The 17,416-nt window shown below is 45.0% G+C and overlaps 1 protein-coding gene across 3 annotated transcripts in view; it reads left to right on the top strand.

Moving 5' to 3' along the window:
• Positions 1-17,055, top strand: part of LOC121270820 (PH and SEC7 domain-containing protein 1-like) — a 149,705-nt gene extending 132,650 nt beyond the window's left edge. For all 3 annotated transcript variants that reach the window (XM_041176279.1, XM_041176278.1, XM_041176280.1), the window contains 6 exons: positions 4,904-5,094; positions 5,980-6,050; positions 9,070-9,227; positions 10,727-10,871; positions 11,944-12,087; positions 12,953-17,055. In XM_041176279.1, coding sequence (XP_041032213.1) covers positions 4,904-5,094; positions 5,980-6,050; positions 9,070-9,227; positions 10,727-10,871; positions 11,944-12,087; positions 12,953-13,195 — 952 coding nt within the window. In that variant the 3' untranslated portion in view covers positions 13,196-17,055. The remainder of the gene's footprint in view (positions 1-4,903; positions 5,095-5,979; positions 6,051-9,069; positions 9,228-10,726; positions 10,872-11,943; positions 12,088-12,952) is intronic.
• Positions 17,056-17,416: the final 361 nt, after the last annotated feature.

Below are 17,416 nucleotides of genomic sequence, written 5' to 3'. Positions count from 1 at the left end.
CAATGAGTTAGAAGGTTGTGGATTCAAATCCCACTCCAGAGACCTGAGCACCACATCTAAGCTGATGTTCCAACGCAGTACTGAGGGAGTGCTATGCTGTCAGAGGCTCTGTTTCTTTGAGTAAGACCTTAAGCCAAGACCCCATCTGCCCTCTGAAATGGCTGAGAAAGATCTTATGGATGAAGAGGGGTGGGGCTATTCCCAATATCCTGGCCACTATTTGGCCCTTAACTCACATTTGGTAAAATACACAAATCATCTCATTGCTGTTTGTGGGAAGTTTGCAAATTGGCTTCTGTTTTCCTGCATTGCAGCAGTGACTATACTTCATAATACTTCATTGATCATAATGCACTTTGGGCCTTCCTAAGGTAATGAAAAGGTGCTATGTGAATGCAAGTCCTTTCCCCCCACCTTGTCAGGAGGAGACTGAAAGCTGCTCAAATAATTAATTTTAAAGAGGAACCTTAGTGTTGGGATGGAACTGACTTGTGATGTCCTGATATGAAACACTCAAGTTTCCATGGTGAAGTGTGACTGAGAACAGAAATGAATCGGAATGAAGCCAATACTTTTCTTTCTCTTTTAACTCCCTCCATGGCCTCGCTTCTCATGGCCCTACCCTGTAACCTCATCCAGCCCTTACAACCCTCCTGACCATATCTGCTGTCCTCCAATTTCTGACCTCTTGCACATCCCCGATTTTAATTGTCCCACCATTGGCGGCCATGCCTTAAGCTGCCTGGGCCTGAAGCTCTGGAATTTTCTCCCTAAATCTCTCTTCTCCTTTCAGACACCCCTTTAAAACCTAAAACTTTGACTAAGCTTTTGTGATCTGCCCTGATACCTCCTTTACCGGCTTGCTGAGCAGAACCTTGTGCCATTCCCCCCGCGGCGAATTTGGTGGTGGGGGTGGCATTCAGTCAGGTGGGATGGTGGCAGGCCTCATTCTGCTGCCTCAGGTATTAACCCAGCAGCAAGGCTGGGGGGGACTCGCTGTGCACTGAGCACAACAAGCAAGTGTGGGCTGCCAGATGTGTCCTTGATTCAAATGCACTCAAAGGGTCAAAGGGACCCGGCATAGGGGAGGGGAGGGGAACCACTGAAATCCAACTCCCTGCCTTGCTGCAAACACCCTCTGTTTCCCCCCCCCCCCCACCCCACCAAACCCCCAGCCGCCATCACCCACCTTTGCCAGGGTCCTACCGCGATCTGAGTGGTGGATGTTGTACCAGCAGCAGCCACCGCCTTTGCATGGCGCTGCTGAGTACAGAAGAGCTTGCAGCCTCTGATTAGTTGGTTGCTTTCAGTAGGCAGGATTGTCCCCCCACCCCCCCCCCAACCACCCCCAGCTCCCCAGCCGAAACCTCCAGCCGAGACCTCCAGAAGGTTCCACCAATTGCTTTTATTGATACCGCTCTTGTGAAGTGCCTTGAGACGTCTTATTGTGATGGATGCACTGTATAAATGTAAGTAGTTGTTGTGTACCTGGGTGCCCTGCAGAAGGCCATATTGTATATTGGCAGTCTGATGGGGATGGGGTAGAGTCCACCGCAGTTATTTTACCTCCACTGCCCTGTTTCCACTGGGTGGGCGGGGCTAAAATCGACCCTGTAGTGTTCAACCCCCAGCTTGGACCAAAAACAACTTCCAGGGACAGTTTTTCACCAAATGGGGTCTCCTGCTTTAAACATGTTTGGTCCAGGGCTTGATCCAGAAAGGGAAGTACAGGGCAGGGCCAGAGAAATTGGGGGAAGAAGCTTAATTCACTTCACCTACTGAAGAGAAAGATTTAAGGGTAAAATAAAAGTTTGAAAAAACAGATGAAAGATATTTGGGAATGGGGGTAACAGATACAATTCAGCCACGATCTAAATGATGGCCTAATGTACTAGAGGGACTGAATGGCCTGCTCTTGTTTCCGAGAGGCACCAAAACCAAATGAGGAAAAGCAGAGCTTAAGCCTTTTGAATATTTTAAAAACTGCTAAAGAATGAAGTATAATGAGGTTAATATGAATGTGCTGCTGATATCTGAGTGCCTTTATTGCTATTATATTGAGATTTATTTCAGTGTTGTGCTGCGGGAACTGAAAATGCCCCAGTGAATGAGATTTCAGGGAATGAGAATTCACAGGAGCTGCTCGTGGTCTCGGGATCAAAGGAGAATGAGCTACTTAGACATAATGACAACCAGCACAAGGCACCATGAATGAATGAGGTTTGAAAGTGTTCAAAGGAACAGATTAAAGCATGAAATGTCAGGAGAATACAGTGGCATATAGTAAAATGGGTAACGTTATTACAAAGAGAGGAATTGCAGTTGGTGTTGAGGTTTGAATCAATAATGTGAGACAATATGAAGGTTGCCATTAATGAGTAACTGATTGTGGGAATTGTTAGAGTTAACACTCAGTCAGCCCGAGCAAACCCTTGCAGAGAAACATTGAAGGCATCTATACATTTGTTTGGTGTTCATATTATTGCTTGGATTGAAATGTGTATTAGAATTGTGCTCTAACCCAATACCAGAATTGGCACACACTGTTTCTTAGCTCCCAATTCTTGAAGGATGCATTCTTTCCCAGATGGGGTCACTTGGCTAGCTTCCTCTTCTGTGTTAACTTTTTAATTAAAGAGGGAAAGAATGATACAATTATCAAAATCAAAATGTCAGGAAGTGTACACTTTTATACAACAGATCATTAGGAAGTTAATCAGCCATGAGGTAGTTGGATCTGTGGATAAAAGCTTTTAGCTGGATACTGAAATAGAAATGTGTACTTACCAAGGTTCAGAAAGCACTACTTTTCAATTAGATTTTCTTATTTTAGCTTCATACTGTTAATTGCATTGATTTTGCAGTCAATCCCTGTGAGAATTCGCTTCACCATATCTGTGATTATCTGCTGTGAGGCTTATTACAGCTGTGAGTTCTTCACAGGATACTAAGCCTGATTTAAAAAAAACAAAGCCTTTTTATATGAAAAAAGTGGATTGAGCGATGTGGCTTCATTCAGCGAGGGCAGGCCAGAGTCCTAGGCCTCAATGTCAGAAGCTGCCTCAAAAGTGCCTGACATGTACAGGCCCTGTTCAAAATCATTAATAGGCCCATTAATTGATGACCAAAATATACAGAGGTGACAAGAAGAGAAAGGGTGAGTGAGACAAAATGGGCAAAACCAAAATGGAGACAAAATCAGAAGATGAGCAAAATGACTGAGTATGAGACAGTGTTTAAGGGAGGTCTCTCTGGTTGCTGGCAGAGATTGATCTTCTCTGGAGATGCCAGTGATCCCCGTTTCCATTCATGAGCACCCAGTGGAATATTGCCACAACTTGGCAAATATGTTTTGATCCCTGTTTGGCTGATATCCTAAATGTAAGCCTTGAAACGACAGTGTGCTGCTAACAAGCACTTAGGGGTATGGTAACATTGAGGTTATGTTACTGGGCTAACAATCTGTAGGCCTGGACTAATGAATTGGAGGCAAGAGTGCAAATCCCACCACAGCACATGGGGAGTTTAAATTCAATTAATTAAATAGAAATATGGAATTAAAAAAAGCTAGCATCCGAATGGTGACCAGGAAACTTCTCGATCGTTGTCAAAACCCACTTGTTTCACTAATGCCCTTTAGGGAAGGAAATCTGCTGTCCTTACCTGGCCTGGCCTACATGTGACTCCAGATCCACAGCAATGTGATTGACTCTTAACTCCCCTGGCAAGCCACTTGTATTCAAGAAGGTGGCCCTCCACAGCCTTCTCAAGGGCAATTAGAGATGGGTGTTAAATGCTGGCCTTGTCAGTGATGCCCTGTCTTATGAATGAATAAAACAAAACAATTAAAGGGGACATATTGTGAGACCCTGTGTTTCTGGTGAAGCCAGAGAGGTACCCACAACCACCTGTCCACTGTAGTCATCATGTGGTAAGTAGTGATCAGCTCCCCGTGAGGGTCTGATGTACACTGGATTTGTGGGAGGCCCTGATGTGGGTCTTTGAAAATGACCAAGGTCCTCGGTTCAAGTTCCATTCCAGGGCTTGAGTGCAGAAATCGAGGCTGACACTGCAGTGCAGTACTGAGGGAGGTACATCATTTAGATGAGATGTTAAACTGAGGCCCCAGTTTGCCTGCTCTTCTGATGAAGAGCCATACGGACTCGAAACGTTAACTGTGTTCCTCTCTGCAGATGCTGTCGGACCTGCTGAGTTTTTCCCGCTATTTTTGTTTTTGCCCCAGTCTGCCTGCTGGGGTGGATGTGAAAAAGATCCCAAGGCACTATTTTGAAGAAGATCAGGGGAGTTATCCCCACTGTCCTGGCCAATATTTATTCCTCAATCAACATCATAAAAACAGATTATCTGGTCATTATCACATTGCTGCTTGTGGGAGCTTGCTGTGTGCAAAATGGCTGCTGTGTTTCTTGCATTACAACAGTGACTACACTTGTAAAGCACTTAATTGACTGTAAAGTGCATTGAGAGTCCAGTGACTGTTTAAAAACCGGGTATAAATGCAAGTCTATTTTTACGTTTTGAATATCTTTCTCTGCAATTATAGGCAAGATGTTAATCCATTAGGGTAGTGGAAGGAATACTTTCTGATCAACATAGGCATTTGATCGCACCATTTGAGGATCTGGTCCTCACTTTAACAACCTTGTAAAGATGACTATCTAAGAGGATGCCCCCTGTCTCAAACAAGAGGTCAATTTGGTCCTCAGTCTTGTGCTTGTCTGAGTAACCCAGTCCACTGTGAATTGGTGTGGAGACGTGTAAAGATGCTGATGACAGCAAATAAATAAAACAAATTTCCTTTGAGCCACAGGAGTGTTTACTTGTGCTCATCATTTAAGGGTATGAGTTTATTCTGAAAATCAGTTGTTTTTTCTCCTCACAGCAATGAAGAAGAGCTGCGGAAGTCTCTGTCTGAACTGGCAGATGAAAGAACAGATCCCAGTCTGAAGGCGATGAACAGAATTAGTAGCGGCAGCAATCCGTTCTTGGATATCGTGCAAGATCCTAACGCAGCCACCTATAAACATGGCTTCCTGGTGCGCAAAGTTCATGCCGACTCCGATGGGAAGAAAAGTAAGTGTTGTTGCCCCACTGTACGTTGTTTGAATATCGCTGTGGAAACTGACCTTTAGTATGTCAAAGTATTTCCAGCAGTGACTTTTTTATTCATTTATGGGATGCAGGTGTTGCTGGCTGGGCCAGCATTTATTGCCTGGCCCTAACTGCCCTGGTCCAGAGGGCATTTTAAGAGTCAACCACATTGCTGTGGGTCTGGAGTCACATGTAGGCCAGACTAGGTAAGGGTGGCAGATTTTCTTCATTAGTGAACCAGATGGGTTTTTACGACAATCTGCAATGGTTTTGTGGCCAGATTGTTATTGAATTCAAATTTCACCATCTGCTGTAGTGGGATTCGAACCCAGGTCCCCAGAGCATTACCCTGGGCTCTGGAATACTAGTCCAGTAACAATACCACTACGCAACTACCTCCCCATGTGAATTTGAAAAATGATGACATCAGATTTCCTGACCCACTTTCATTCTTTGACCTGTGTCTTCCACTCAGGTGAAGTAGGTGGGTTAGTTTAGTCAGTTAGATATTTCCATGTTGATTCTGAAGAAGTCAAATTGAGCAAGCTTTGGGGGTGGGGAGACTATTCCCACCCTGCCTGTCTGTAACATCGCAGCTGCAGTGTACCATGGCCCCGCATGTGGCTACCCCAGAACCAATGGTGGACCACACTCCCGCAGGGTGTGGAGGGTACACCTGATTTAAAGAATAGAAAAGCTGTGCAGTAGGTCATTTATCTTTAGTTGAGCATTTTCAGATGAGAGTTCCTCTGTTGTAGCCTGAACTTGGCCCAATTCTTGGATGATTGTCGGACCAGCCATGAAAAGTTCTGTGATGAGCAGCCTGGAACACGCATCACCTGTCTGATTTTTTATTTTTACCCACAGCTCCCCGAGGGAGAAGAGGCTGGAAGACCTTCTATGCTGTGTTAAAAGGAATGATCCTCTACTTACAAAAGGTTTGATTTTTGCACTCTGGTATTTTGGTTGAATTGAGAAATTTTACCAGAACGCCAAGTGACTTTTTATAGATTTCTTCCCTTTGGTCCCTTGCTGCCAACTCTCTGAGGATAAATCTGACTGTTCACAACCTTGGTCTTTGACCTCAAGATGAGCTTCTGACCACAAATCCATGTTAAGACTGTGTTTCCACCTCCGCAACATAGCCAGACTGTGCCCCTGCCTCAGCTCATTTGCGTAAATAGACCTCTAGGTTTGACTATTCCAGTACACTCCCTTTTGGCATCCCATATTCCCCCTCTGCAAACTTGAGGTCATCCAAAACTCTGCTGACTGTCCTAACTCACACCAAGTCCCATTCCCCTATTGTCCCTGTGATTGCTGACTCATCGACTCCCGGTCAAGTAATGACTCCATTTTAAAATTCTCATCCTTTTGTTCCCTCTGTGACCTGGTCCTGCCTTATCTCTGTAACTTCCCGCAGCCTTACAGCCCTCAGATTCTGGCCTTTTAAGCATCCTTGATTTTAATTACTCTGCCAAGGCAGCTGCCCCTTCAGTTGCCAGATCCCTAATCTCTAGAATTCCCTCCCTAAACTTCTCAGTCTCTCTAGCTTTCTTTCCTTCTTTTAAGATGCACCTTAAAACCTACTATTTTGGCCAAGTTTTTGGTCATTAGTCCTTACTTAAATCAGCATCAATGTACCTGTGGAGCACGTTGGGATATTTTACTACCTTGTATAAATGCAAGTTATGGTGTCGCAAGCTGTAAACCAGAGTTCAGGTATGGTTAGCTTCTTGAGCATTGCTCTTTTCTTCTTCCTTATCTCTCTTTGGCACGGCTGAGATAGGGAACTTACCATGTGGAGGATCAAAAAATCCAAGCTTTTGCCTTGGTATCCAGTAGTGGATTGCATTGGACTGCAAGTGAACTGTGTTGTGTTCTGTCAGGAATATTCTTAGCAGTGTGTCTAACCTGAAGGCTCAGGGAATAAATGTACTCTTTTACCAGTTTGATGGCTCTTCCTTCTGCAGAGCATCAACTATAACTTTGTATTCAAGTGGTTAAACCAGACAATTGTGTCAAGAGTATTGGAGTGCATCACTGTGATGCCTCTTTACAATTTATGAATCAAGCATTGAGATATTATATCTTCTATGATCTGCTCTGGGTGACCGCAGTAACACACTGGAGAGCTTTTAGTTTTCCATTGGCGTTTCTATTATTCGGATCAGCCATGGTTTTTCTGGATGCAGTTTGGTTGCCTGGGAGCTCCATGGGGGTGGAGTGGGCTCAAAGCCAGGGATCCTCTGCTTGGGGGATTATGATAGGGCATCTGGGGTTCATGAGAAGTCACAAATACTCGGCTCTCCAAATTCCATCAGGGTTGAAATTGTATTGTCGAAGATTAAGCATGTATGTGGGTCCCAACAGGCTTGCATGATTCCAAGTGGGATTGAGGGATGTTCTCACTGTCCAGGTGGATGAGGAGCCATTCGTTTTCCTTGGTTTGCTAGCCTTTCCGGAGGGTTGTGACATCATGCCTGATGGTGTGTAATGGCATGGGCATTTGATAAGGTGCCACATCAAAAATTATTACAGAAAATAAAAGTGCATGGTGTAGGGGGTAACATGTTTTTCTGGATAGAAGATTGGCTGGCTGGCAGAAAACAGAGAGTATGTATAAATGGGTCTTTTTCTGACTGGCAGGATGTGATGAGTGAAGTCCCACAGGGGTGTGTACTGGGGCCTCAACTTTTTACGATTTACACCAATGACTTAGATGAGGGGAGTGAAGACATGGTAGCTAAATTTGCAGATAGGTGGGAAAGTATGTTGTGAACAGAACATGAGGTTGCAGATGGATATAGATAGATTGAGTGAGTGGGCAAGGATCTGGCAAATGGAGTTTAATGTGGGAAAATGTGAAGATGTTCACTTTATCTTGTAGATGATACACACTGCAGCTACTGTGCATCAGTGGTTGAGGGAGTGAATGTTTAAGGTGGTGGATGGAGTACCAGTCAAGCGGGGTGTTAGGGTCGACTAGTTTGGTGAAGATGGATAATAAATCAGGAGGATCAAGGTTCGATATGGTGTCTTAGCTTAAAATTGGACTTTGAACCCAACCCCCCACCAAAGGAAGAGGTATAATCAACCTGTGTTCCCCTCCATTCTCTCCCAGTGGAATTTGTGTCCAATTGTGTGGGTGCTGGGTGACTATGGAATGATGCTTAACAGCAACGCCCCCACTATCATAGCCCAACAATGTCACTGTTTGGATAAACGGTAGGAGGGTAATGAGGGAGGGGAAAAAACTGAAGATGATGATGACCTGTAATAAAGTTGGATGATTGTTCACCAGCACTAAGTTAAGTCGTGGGCAGGGGAATTGGGGACAGTTTTGTAGTTGGGGTGGGGGTGCCTGGGACAGCAGGGGCCTCAACTTTCCTTGTGGCAGCCTGTGGGGTTCTCTTCCTGGTCACGGTGAGGAAAGGGTCTGAGTACCTGGCAGCACCTCCTCCTCCTCCCTCTGGGCCAGGTTGGCATCAGAGGATCCCTATCTGTACATACTAATAACTGAGTCAGGCACCTCTAAAAGAGCCAAGGGCCCAGTTAAGTGGCGGGCAGGCAACAAACAGTTGTGTCTTTGCCCAATACTTGCATGTCTGCCTTATTCCTGAGGGGAAGGGGGAATTAAAGTACCTCACTCCAATCTTGTATCTTCTCTCCCTCAGTGTCTGGTTTTTAACACACAATTCCCGAACTGGGCACTTCAAGAAAAAAAAACTTGACTTTAGTTAGTTGTTCGTCATACCCACCGGACACAACCAGTCAAATATTTTAAAATGCAGATGTGGAGCCAATTTGTCCAGCAAACGACTTGAAGGACCGGTTAATCCTTTAAAGTTGTTGGTTGGGGAAGGATCCTTCCCGGCAGAAGGTTTTGCTCTGCTTTTGAAGGCTCTGGGATGAGGAGGATGTGTTGATGAATTTCCTTCTCTTTGTTTGTAACAGGATGAGTATAAGTCCGACAAACAGCTGTCAGAAGAAGATCTGAAGAACGCCATCAGCATCCACCACTCATTGGCTGTGCGGGCAACCGACTACAGCAAGAAGCCCAATGTTTTCTACCTAAAGACAGCTGATTGGAGAATATTTCTTCTCCAAGCTCCGTGAGTGGCTAGTTTTGCAGTTCCTAGTAGATCACCGACGCTACTCTCACAAAGGCCAGGATTTTGGGGCCCCACCTACTGGTGGGATTTTCCAGCCCCACCGAAGTCAGTGGATTTTGGAAGACTTGCTGTATTTTCTGGCCCTACCCCCCACCGCGATAGGGCCCTAAAATTCAGCCCACTGACTTAAAACGGGTAGAGAGCAAATAAATCACTCTTGGGTTTGATTGGAAGGTGAACTTTGCTCTCTGGTTTCATTCCCATTTGAAATTGAACAAATAGTTGACCATTTTCAAACTAGGCCATTTAGGAAAGAAACAGAAATAAATCGAAGACAGGAACTAAACTTAAGCTGCAACGGAGGGTTAGACATCTGAGAACTGTCAGCACAGGAGGGAGGCTTAGGGAGAGGCAATCAAAGATTCTGAGAGCTGTATATAGACCGAGTAAATAGTTTGGCATAAATCACAACCCACTAGAAGCACAGGCACGGACTGAAACTCAGAAACTTGATGGTGGACAGACAGCTTCGATTGAGAATACTTTATACAGAGGGCAGTGAATATTTGGAGGGAGGTCTTTTAGCACAGCGGTAGCATCACTACCTCTGATCCAGAAGCTTTGGGTTCAAGTCTCACTTCAGGACTCGGTGGCCATGGAAGGTGTGTTCACAACGCAGCCAAACTGGTTGGTTATCAGCTGTAAACCCAATACACCTGATAGCAGGCTGGTAAAGAGCAGGAGAATTTCCTGGTCAGCCAAACTGCAGAAGACAATGGCAAACCTCCACAATACTTTGCCAAGGATGGACCAATCCAATGGAAGCCCATGGCTGCTATGGCATTGGTTCCTGAAGGAGGAGGTGAATATTTGATACAAGGTTTAAGGAAACACGTGAGTGACCTAGATAGTAGTTGGGCAAAGATTGTGAGAACTGTCTGAGAACTTTTGGATCGGCCTTAGTGATCTTTTACTCCCTGTTCCTTCCTACCTTTCTGTAATAATGTGCTGGATGCCTGACCAGGAGACCTGCCCCGGAGACTGGGATTAGACCAGATGTAGAGGAGTGAGTGGGAGGGTGTGATTGGCCTGAATACGGGGGGGAGTGAACAACAGCATGGGATTAAACTAGATATCTGCAATGGAGAAAAAAACGGAAGTGATGGGCTGAATGGCCTACTTCTCTGCTCAAATATTCTATAATTCTACATCTTTTTTTAATGACTTTTGGGAACCTAGTAAATCTACCACGCTTTAGATACAGCTGATGGGAATCTTCCTGTTTACTACTTGTAGCAAGGTCCATACGTGGGGAACTCATTCAGGATTTTCACTGCACCTGGGACACTGGGAAATCTTGTAACTTCTCACCGACACCATGGGAACCCAGTAGAATTTGGACCTGTTTGCCTCTCATTTTCCCTCCGATGGCCCAGGAGTTTTGCAGTGTGTTTCTTACTCGTGCGTCCAGCTTGTAAACACAATTTATTTCCATTCAGAAATGCAGAGCTGATGCAATCCTGGATCACCCGGATAAACCTGGTGTCGGCCATGTTCTCTGCTCCACCTTTTCCTGCGGCCATTGGCTCCCAGAAGAAGTTCTGCCGGCCTCTATTGCCCACCACGCTGACTAGGCTGTCCCTGGTGAGTGATCTGTGCCTAGTTGTACCCGGTGACAAAATATGGAGATGAAAGATCAGTAATATTTTGACAACAGCAAAGGAATTGGGTACAAAGAGATTAGTGTGCCAATTTAAGGGGAGACAGTGGCAACATCAATGGGCTAGTAATCCAGAGACCCAGGCTAATGGCCTGGGGACACGGGTTCAAATCCCACCACGGCAGCTGGTGGCGTCTTAAATTCAATTAATTAACTTGGAATTGAATGCTAGTCTTTACTGATCATGACAACTATCACCAATTGTCACGCAAACCCATCTGGTTCTCTAATGTCCCTTAGGGAAGGAAATCTGCCTACACGTGACTCCAGACCCACGGCAATGTGGTTGGCTCTCACCTACCGTCTGAAATGGCCGAGCAAGCCACTCAGTTCAAGGGCAATTAGGGATGGGCAACAAACGCTGGCATCCCATGAAAGAATAAAGAAAAAAATATACTTACATGATGCAAGTGTTCCCCAGTTCCACAGAATTGTAATTTTGAAGCCTCTATGTCCCTTGATACTGCATGGGAGTGTCAGTCAATATTATTTGCTCAGGGTTTTGGAGTGGGGCTTGAACCCACAATCTTCTTACTCTTGTGAGAGTGCTCCCCACTGAGCCACAGCTGGCATATGTTCATGTTGGTTTGGGCAGTGTAACTGCACTCTCTGCTGGCTGGAAGAGGGTACAGCAGAAATAAGGGAATTCAGGTTGTTAGCTTGGTTGGCTAGAGCGGTAACATGTGGTTTAGAATAATGCTAACAGCGTGGGTTCAATTCCCGTTCTAGCTGGGGTGGACTTGGGACCTACCCTGCCCTTGAGAGTGGAAGGCAATGGGAAGCCACCACTGGTGAAAACTGCCAAGAAATTGGCTCAGGATGAAACATCAGCAGACAATGGACCAAGAGCCTGCCTTTGGGCAGAGCACACATAGCATGGGTAGAAGACTGATCAAAGCAGACAAGGGTCATGACAGTATCTACATGTTACGTGGCGAGGGGGGAGGTTTAAATGTCTAATTTAACTTTACTTTTTTTTACTGTTCTCTCTCACAGGAGGACCAGATAAAGGCTCATGATGCCAGACTCAAATCGATGACTGTGGACCTGACTGAGCATCACTCATACCCTCCTGATAAGAAAGTGAAAGGCAAAGAGCTGGAGGAGTACAAACAGAAGGAGGAATACCTGGAATTTGAGGTAAGGATGAAAACAATCTCACAGCAATGGCTAAAATTGCAGTAGCCAGACAAACATTGCTGATGGCAAAACACCAAAAAACTTATGAATCGCCCCGAAACATCCCTCGATGCTTTATTCACCACTTGTTATGTGGATGTATCTGTTGATATGGAGGCAAATGTGGCAGCCAATCTGCACTTAGCAAGAGCCCCATACACATGATCGCATTGATCGGCTGAATGGCTTCCTTCTCACCTTCGGTGAGTTCACTGCTCTCTTTGTTGGAAGAGGGAAGAATGTTAGTTCAGGGCAGTGGGAGAACTCCCTGCTCCTCTTTGAATAAGGGCCAAGAGGTATAATGGGAAACTGTTGTCCCCAGGGGCTCTCCATTGGGACCATTCAGGGTCCCAATTGTGGGGAACAAAACTGAGCTCAGCAACATAGGAGGTGGATTTATCTCACGTGATTTGTCTCTCACCGATATTAAAATGATCAGCCTGACAAAGTGTTACATCAGATTACAGCACAGAAACAGGCCCCCTGGCCCAACTAATCTATGCCAGTATTTGTGAGCCTTCTTCCATTCTGCTTCACCTAACACTATTAACATGTCCTTTTATTCCTACTCCCACGTCTTTATCTAGCCTCCTCTTAAATGCACCAATGCCGTTCACCTCAACTATCCTTGTGGCTGAGTTCCACATGCTTATCACTCCCTTTGCCCTGAATTTACTCTTGAATTTGTCAGTACCTACCTTACACTTATGGCCCCTGGTTTAGGACTTGCTCTCTACCCCCCCCTCCCTCCATAACAAGTGGAAATGTCTTCTCTAAACCTCTGATGAATGAGAAATGTTAAAGCTTTGCACTTTCTCTTCAATAGAAAATGAGATTCAGCACGTATGTCTCGCTGCTTCGTGCCAAGGTGAAAGCAGGAACAGATGACCTGGACAAGTTTGAATCTGCCCTGTTTGACACCATTGAGAATGAAGGGAATGGCTTGACAAAATCCCGTTCAAGCCCGTCCCTCAACCAGGAGCAGCCGGTTGTCACCATCCGGGTCAAGCGGAATACATCGGAGCGCAGGAGCTACCGGCACTCTGCCAACACCAAGCACAAGCTATAACACACTGTGTAGTCGAGCTTTGCACTGAAACTGGCTAGCGTGTTGTACATTCAGTTACAACTCCTGACTTTAGTGTAGTGCCAGTGATAGCTGCTCATGTTGGTTGGCGCATGCGTGGTTCAAGGGCTGGATGGTGCAGAGGACTGAAATGCAGGGTTTGAGATACAGATACCAGGGCAACGATACTGTGACGTTAAGGACAGTGAGCCTATATACTTGCTCAGTGCACCATTACAGGGAAGGACCATGGCTTCATCTGCCAGGTCAGGCAGAAGTCATCAAACAGAAGATCTTGGATCAACTTGTACTTTTATTTTCTGAATCCTTCACCGGTTCCTCCTGCAAAGGCTCTGTTCTTCTCTCTCAAGCACGTAAGAGGTAAGGCATGCCCTTTGCAGAAAAGGAGCGGTGCCACACAGCTGCTGTGTTTCTACAGAGCAGTTGAATAAACGTGTATTTCTTTTGCATGAGGTGGCAGCATTGAGAGCAGCTCAGGATTTCTGCGGGGAAGCAGTGGAAGGCTTTGGTGAGCCTGCCTTGTGGTTCTGAGTTTTGATGGGACCTGCTATGTGGTTGCTGCCAGCTCACAATGGTTTCCTCGATTGTACCAACAGAGGTTAAGGAATTAGGGCTTCTCATAGACACACTCTCCGGTGTGGTATCACTGACAATCACATCCATGTCAGTGATGAGTTAATACTATTGTTCTGGTACCATACATTGATATTTCATTTATATTGTGTTTCACTTTCCCCTTTATCCAACTGTTTGCATCTGCTTTACATACCACCCTGCCACAGCTCAAATGTTAAATTATTCTACAGTAAGCATCAGAGTCAGTTGAATGTGCGTTTCATAAAATTCATTCTAATGAAATGAATCGTAGACTGTGTGTTTTTAACAACAACTTTGGTATACATGATAATGTTATGTTGTTTACGTAGACAGACAGGAGTCTGGTATAACCAGTTCAGTCTCATTCCCCTTCTTTCTGAAGTAAAATTTTAAAGGTCCCTTGTTCTAGTCAGTGGTGTTGACTTTGAGGCCAGGAGGTCAACAGCAATCTAAAGATTCCAAATGATGGAGCCGTGTCCCATTGGGGGCTAGATCTGGACTTAGTGCGATGTTGGCGCTTAGGAATAGGAAGAGGCCATTTAACCTCTCAAGCCTATTCTGCCATTCACTGAGATCAAGGCTGATCTGTGACCAAACTCCATCTACTTGTCTTTACCCCATATCCCTTAATACCTGTGGCTAACAATCTGTCAAACTCAGTTTTAAATGTAACAATTGATCTAGGATCAATTACCATTTGGAGAAGAGAGTTCCAAACTTCTCCCCGATTTTACTTCCATAACTTGGATAGAGCGAAATGTTAAACTGGATGCCAACTTCCTCTCACGTGGTTTACACCACCGCACAGAGTCTAGATCTACCCCACAGAGTCCTTGTTACCTTCAGTGCTGCTGCATTGTGCTTTTTTTCTAAGTGCGGTTTTCATTGGAATCTTGTATCCTTTCAGTAGGGCAGAGGAGATTAAAGAAGCTCTCTCTCTCTCTCTTCTGTTTTGGTCATCCAGCTATAAGGTGTGATGGGGTTGGGGGGGGAGGTGGTGGAATGCTGTAATATTCTCTGGGAAGAGGCTAGGGCTAGATGGGCCGATTAGCTTCCCTCATCCCTGTCAGATGATTAAAGTGTATCACAGCTGGGCAGTGATGTCTCTCGCATTGTCAGCATTGGAAACTCTGCATCAGTTGTCCTATTGCAGCTGAACCTAGCAGGGAAGAGAGAAACTGCGGGCATTCCTGTGAGTTGGCCTCCAAGAGTGATGTTTTTCAGGTTGTTATTTGCACACCGATTACTCACCGAAGCTGGATTTTAATATCGTTTCCATACAACATGGGCAGACTTGGGCTGTGACCCTTGTGTGGTGTGATCCCGGCAGATAAATGCCCAGAGCGTTTGCATTAAATTTGCTATTTTAATAAAGGTGCCCCATAAAAAATGAGATAAACTGGTTAACGCCGGCTTCAAAGGAGCAGTGGGGGGGCGGAGTTGGATCTGTACTCTTTGGCGGTTTGTAGGCCTGTAACCCAAAGTAGAGTTTGAAAGGTTTGGCCATGTTCATTGTGGGTTTCTCAACATCCCACTAACTGGAATAAGTCACATAAAAGCACTTGAATTAATGTCAAAGTCTCAAACTAAAATCTAACTTTGTGGCTGATTTCATGGCTTTATTCATCTAGAGGTACAGGCTGAAGGGAAGATTTGATAGCAACAACCAAGGGTCACCACAGTCACACAGCCAAACTGAAGGCCACCGCTCCCCGAATATTTATTCCGAGTCTTTCTTTCTTTATTCTCGGTTCACCGGGGGGTGAGTGGGGATTGGGTGATGACAGTGCAGCACTCTGCCCTTTCACTTTTGGGAGCTATAGAGTTGAGAGCAGAGGGGATTGTTTATAAAGAGTGTCTTAGTGGAATGATGAGTTAGCCAGCAGTCCTTCCATCTCTGGGACCTCGCCTTGAATCTAGCGCAGAAAAATATTTGCTCACCCTATTGGTCAAAAGGGGAAACTTGACTGAAACAACAATAACAACAACTTGTATTTATATAGCACCCTTAATGTAGCAAAATATCCCAAGGTGAGTCACAGGGGCATTGTTTTATAATGACATCAAGCCACCTGAGGAGATATTAGGTCAAGTGCCCAAAAGATTGGTGATAAGAGAGAGTTTTTAAGGAGTGTCTTAAAGGAGGAAAGTGAGTTAAGAGAGGCAGAGATGTAGGGAGGATATTCCAGAGCTCGGGGCCCAGGCAACAGGAGGTATGGCCAGCAGGGGTGGAGCAATTAAAATCAGGGATGCACAAGAGGCCAGAATTAGAGGAGAGCAGATATCTTAGAAGGCTGTGGTGCTGGAGGAGATTACTGAGAAAGGGAGGGGGTGAGGCCATGGAGGGATTTGAAAATGAGGCTGACCAGGAGCCGTTGTAGGTCGATGAGCACTGGGGTGATAGGGGAAGTTGACTTGTTGCGAATTAAGATACAGGCAGCAGAGTTTTGGATGACCTGAAGCTTGTGGAGGGCAGAATGTGGGAGACCAGCTGGGAGCCTGTTGGAAGGATCGAGTCCCGTGGTAATGAGGGCATGAGTGAGGGCTTCAGCAGAAGATAAGCTGAGGCAGGGGAGAAGTTGGGAAGTTGAAGGAAGGTGGAAATAGACGATCTTAGTAATGGTACAAATATGAAATTAAAACATGAGAAAGAAGTTAGCTGACATTTCAGGTCAGTGTTGAGGAAGATTTGTATCTTAACCTGTGTTAGATTTAAATGAAATTAGTGTCAGAGAGCCTCAACCCGATTTCTTTAATTAGCCCAGTTACCTTCATTCATCACCATTTAGCAGCAAACTAGCAGTCTCAAACAGAGACTGCAGAGATGGCCGCTATAGGAACTAGGTGTGTCACTCTGGTCCTGATGCCTTTAGAGGGTCAGGATTAAGGAGTACTGTTGGGAAGACAGACAGGGAGCTAAACCTTGAATATGACCTTCGTTTGAAGTGCACAAAGTGGAGAATTGTTGCCTTGTTGAGCGTTGCCATCCTCCTGTAGTAATGAGAACAAAAATTACATGGACCATTATAAAAAAGAATTCCACAAATGGACTGATTGATATAAAGCCCATCAATCTGGTGGCTTCATCTTTTGCCCTGAAGGGAACAGCCACCATTTTATGTCTTCAAGAAATGACTCAGACAAATTTAAATCAAGTAAACTCTTAAATGTTAATAGTTATTTAAAGATGACAACTATTGTAAAACTCAAGGAATACTGTTCAATAAACAGATGTTACATTTAAAGTGAAGAGGCTGTATCATTCTTTCGGAGGGAGTAATTTATAATTTGGTAGAGTTTCTGCTATGGATGTAACTGGGACATTGACATAAGTTGCGCTGTTTTTCCGAAGTGATGGTCCATCTTCCCGCCCAGACTCGTTTGCATGATCGCACCAACACAATCTTCAATTGACCAACGCAACCGAGCAGCATAATAGAATGTAACCATTTATATTTTTCTATGTATTAAAAAGTATTTAATGATGTATTTGAGGATGATAATCTGGGTGCAGTTTTATTCATACAACTGAAAATGGGTTTGTCACAAAAAAACATTATTCAAATGAGGATGGGGACAACATTGGCCAGGCCAGCATTTGTTGCC

The sequence above is a fragment of the Carcharodon carcharias genome, chromosome 28 (assembly GCF_017639515.1).
Source record: "Carcharodon carcharias isolate sCarCar2 chromosome 28, sCarCar2.pri, whole genome shotgun sequence".
NCBI lineage: Eukaryota > Metazoa > Chordata > Chondrichthyes > Lamniformes > Lamnidae > Carcharodon > Carcharodon carcharias.
The sequence above is the reverse complement of the archived record's forward strand: the minus strand, read 5'-3'. Positions and strand labels throughout refer to the sequence as shown.